Source organism: Arachis ipaensis, chromosome B03 (genome assembly GCF_000816755.2).
Source record: "Arachis ipaensis cultivar K30076 chromosome B03, Araip1.1, whole genome shotgun sequence".
Classification (NCBI taxonomy): domain Eukaryota; kingdom Viridiplantae; phylum Streptophyta; class Magnoliopsida; order Fabales; family Fabaceae; genus Arachis; species Arachis ipaensis.
In genome coordinates, this window is record NC_029787.2 from 125249665 (window position 1) to 125253161 (window position 3497).

Here is a 3497-nt window from a genome sequence, read left to right on the forward strand (position 1 = left end):
GGGGGTGTGTGTGAGGGTGGGGTGGGGGGAGTAAGACCAACACTAATTACCATAGCCAAATCTTTCTTTTTGAGTCTTTCCGGTGCCCATTCAATGAAACGTTCAATAAAGTACAATACAAAAAGGCCACAATCATAATCATTCCTTTGTTGGGGAACCTGGTGCAAAAGACACGCATAAAAAGTGGAAATAAAATTAAATCATATTATCATCCTCAAACTACCACAAACACGATATGCTAGATTACAGCACATAAATTTACCGTGATAACTTGCGCTTCAATTCGACGGGGAAGGCAATTCCATATCCTGTCTGCAATTGAAACATCTGATGACATATGTTCCTGATCCAAATAGTTCTTTTCTTCTATCAAAAAGCTACAAAGCATAATTTCGCTACATTAACTTCGATGTTTGAAATGTAAAAAAATGACTAACAAAGCAAGCAAAAACTAGATTGTGCGTCGACCTAGTCAAATGGCCTTGTTATCAGCCCCAGGTCCAAAAACAATAAATCAGGGAAATTGGTTACCCAGGTAGGTGGTAGTGGACTTAACTGAATTTGTCATACCCACCAAACACACTACCCAAGAGGTTTAGCTGGATCTGGCTTTCAAGTCCAGTACTTACAAGCACATAAGAAAAGTACCTACTTGTAACATAGGATGGTAGTGAAGTCACAAGATATTTAAGAACTAATAACCAGAGCACAAACGAATTAGATATGTCACATATATGGTATACAATAAATCAAGTGCTACTTCATCCTAACCTTTTGATGTTATCAAATAGTGATCTGCTAGAGTGAAGACTCAAAGAATCCAGATGAAGTATGATTGGCCCTGATTCATCACCTTTATCCGGGATACAAATAATGATCAAGCTCCAATGAAGACTGAATACATGAAACATCAGAAGAAAAAGAATCCGGAAATGAGAGAATGGACAAGAGAGATTAAAATATAACAATAAAAATTACCCTGCTGCCAATATAAAATTGGGCATGAAGTGCATTCACAGGAGCACAGAAAACATAACTATAAAAATTTACAGTTAAATAACCCATTCTTCATTTGTTTTTTCTTACCAGTTTTTCTTCTCCCACTATTTCTTCTAATATGAAAATATTATAAGGCAGAAGAGACTTAAAATATATCAAAGAAAAACTAACTACAGAGCATATCAGCCCCTTATTTTAGTCGGACAAGCCATAGTTGTAGTTTCAAGTCAGTGTAAAATGAGGTGACACTATAGCCCAAGTATTAAATATATTTCTTGACCTTAGAGGGCTTTCCCTATCACAAGAATTGTATTTTCTTCCTATAATAACCTAAAACAAAAGAAAGCACAAAAGAACTTCCTCGCAGTCAAGAATTTAATAACTTACAAAATGAAGTTTCACTGCTAAGGAAAAAACTTACTCCTCGTGTACTGGAATCAAAACATAGGCCTTCTGAAATATATTTACACCCTTCCACCACCTTCTGAATTTGACAAAGAATGTTGCTCTGTCACTTTGCTATATCATTTAATGGGAAAATGAATTAGAGAACATACTAAAAATTAACACTCCAAAATGCCTAAGTTGCTAGGTTAAGGCACGTGGATGCAGTTTGTCTCTTATACCCTCCCTCACATAAAAAAGCCTTTAGGCTTGAAATGCAGACAATACCCAGCTGAAATTTAACTGTTAATAAGAATAATAATTACACCTATTATTAAAACCATGTAAATAGTATGAATAAGTGGGTAAAGGGTAGATAGAAACCACTCAATTGAGCACAAGATAAACCATAAAATAGTGGTTTATCATAACTTCACATGTCATCTAGAAAGAAGAAAAAATACATTGCAAAAGGGTCATGATACAAGTGATAAACTAATAGTTTATGCTGCCCGAGAAATAGTTCTTCGATCAGTCATTTGCACTTGTATGGTGATCAATTAAATGTTTCCTTCAAAACTATCAAGTAAAAACATATTTAATAACAGAAGTTAAACATCATTAATACGTTATCAGCTATCAGTCAAACCAGCAGCCAGTAAAGGGCATATTATTTTTAGAATAGAACAATTAAGAATGTGATGATCTTAAACATCTAAACTCTACTTGCAAATAATTAGAAAATTATTGCCATACATGCACATAATGACATAAATACAGCTATGCATGTGCATAAAGATAATATATTACCTTAACCGAAACAGCCTCCTGAAGCTTCTTGTAGAAATATGTATTAAAAAAATGATACTTGGATAACGATCTATTTGCCAAAGATGCTTGCTGCTTCAAATATCTAGCAAAGTGAAAATGTCATAAGTAGAGATATTAAAAGCTAACATCATACTGCAGTATGGTTCAAGTTTTCAGCTAGAGTCATCCAAAAGGTCAAAAATAGCACATTGGTTTACAAATCAAAGCAATAGTAATGACAGGTAGAAAACTCCAATAGGAAAAACTAGTGGAGCAATATCAAATTTCTTGGTGTTATATTTGGCTAAGCATAGCCACACACAAACAAACACACACACACACAAAAGGTCAAAAACAGCACATTGGTTTAGGAATCAAAGCAATAGTAATGACAGGCAGACAACTCTGGTAGGAAAAACTAGTGGAGCAATATCAAATTTCTGGGTATTATATTTGGCTACATACACAGACAGACAACTGAACTTAAAGACTAAATAGTTTCAGTAGTAAAAAGAACTATAATTTATCCTATCAAATATGCAACGATTTTGCTCTATCCATATACATCCCCACCAAATCACATCTTATGAATATAGGTTAACAAGAGAAAGAAAACACAAACTACATATTTCACTTCAAAATAACAAAATAAAAAAATTAACACTAATAACCTATTTGGAGAAATGGAGGGAAAGTACAAATAAACTTACCGTATGTAAAAATTCATAATAGTTGAAGTCAAATAGCCTTCAGGAGCAAGGCAATCTATGTCTGAGTAACAAATTTCAACAGACTCTGGATCGTCACTGGGCCATCACAAAGGTAAGTTTAAAGGTCATACAAGAAAAATGTGGATCTAAACAATGATGGTTAAAGTACAAAGTTCTATACTTTGGAGTACCTTGATGGGTAATACATCTTAGCATCTTTCGCACTGAAAAGCAACACATACAAATCAGATAAAACAACAAATTTCATAGACATATTGCTGAAGATGAAATGACTAAATATATATACCATTCAGCAAGTTTTTTTTCTTGCTCTGTCTTCTCTAGCACATAAGGTTCATCATCATCGTCATCATCATCATCAAGGACAATGGGCTGACCCTGTTTAAAACATGTTATATATAACATATCACAAATCAATTATTAATGAAGCTAAAGTTGTCTTTGATTATCAACATACTACTAATCAAACTGTGGGTTCTAGTATAAATCACTCTAACTGCCAAAGGTGAATGGATATATGAGACATTTTTTATATATAATATAAATAATAAATAATATATTATAAATATACCT

At 33.4% G+C, this 3497-nt stretch overlaps 1 protein-coding gene across 5 annotated transcripts in view; it reads right to left on the reverse strand.

Annotated features, from left to right (window-relative positions):
* The window catches only part of LOC107631309 (ubiquitin-like-specific protease 1D), a 6437-nt gene that overhangs the window by 689 nt on the left and 2251 nt on the right, over positions 1-3497 (reverse strand). For 2 of the 5 annotated variants that reach the window (XM_016334716.2, XM_021119648.1), the window contains exons 6-13: positions 3211-3308; positions 3095-3127; positions 2904-2999; positions 2194-2296; positions 1421-1518; positions 772-894; positions 263-377; positions 51-158 (exon numbers count right to left, since the gene is read on the reverse strand). In XM_016334716.2, the coding sequence (XP_016190202.1) occupies positions 51-158; positions 263-377; positions 772-894; positions 1421-1518; positions 2194-2296; positions 2904-2999; positions 3095-3127; positions 3211-3308 (774 nt within the window). Of the gene's footprint in view, positions 1-50; positions 159-262; positions 378-556; positions 649-771; positions 895-1420; positions 1519-2193; positions 2297-2903; positions 3000-3094; positions 3128-3210; positions 3309-3497 lie in introns of those variants that run through there. The other 3 variants (XR_002359865.1, XM_021119646.1, XM_021119647.1) reach the window with 3 other exon arrangements.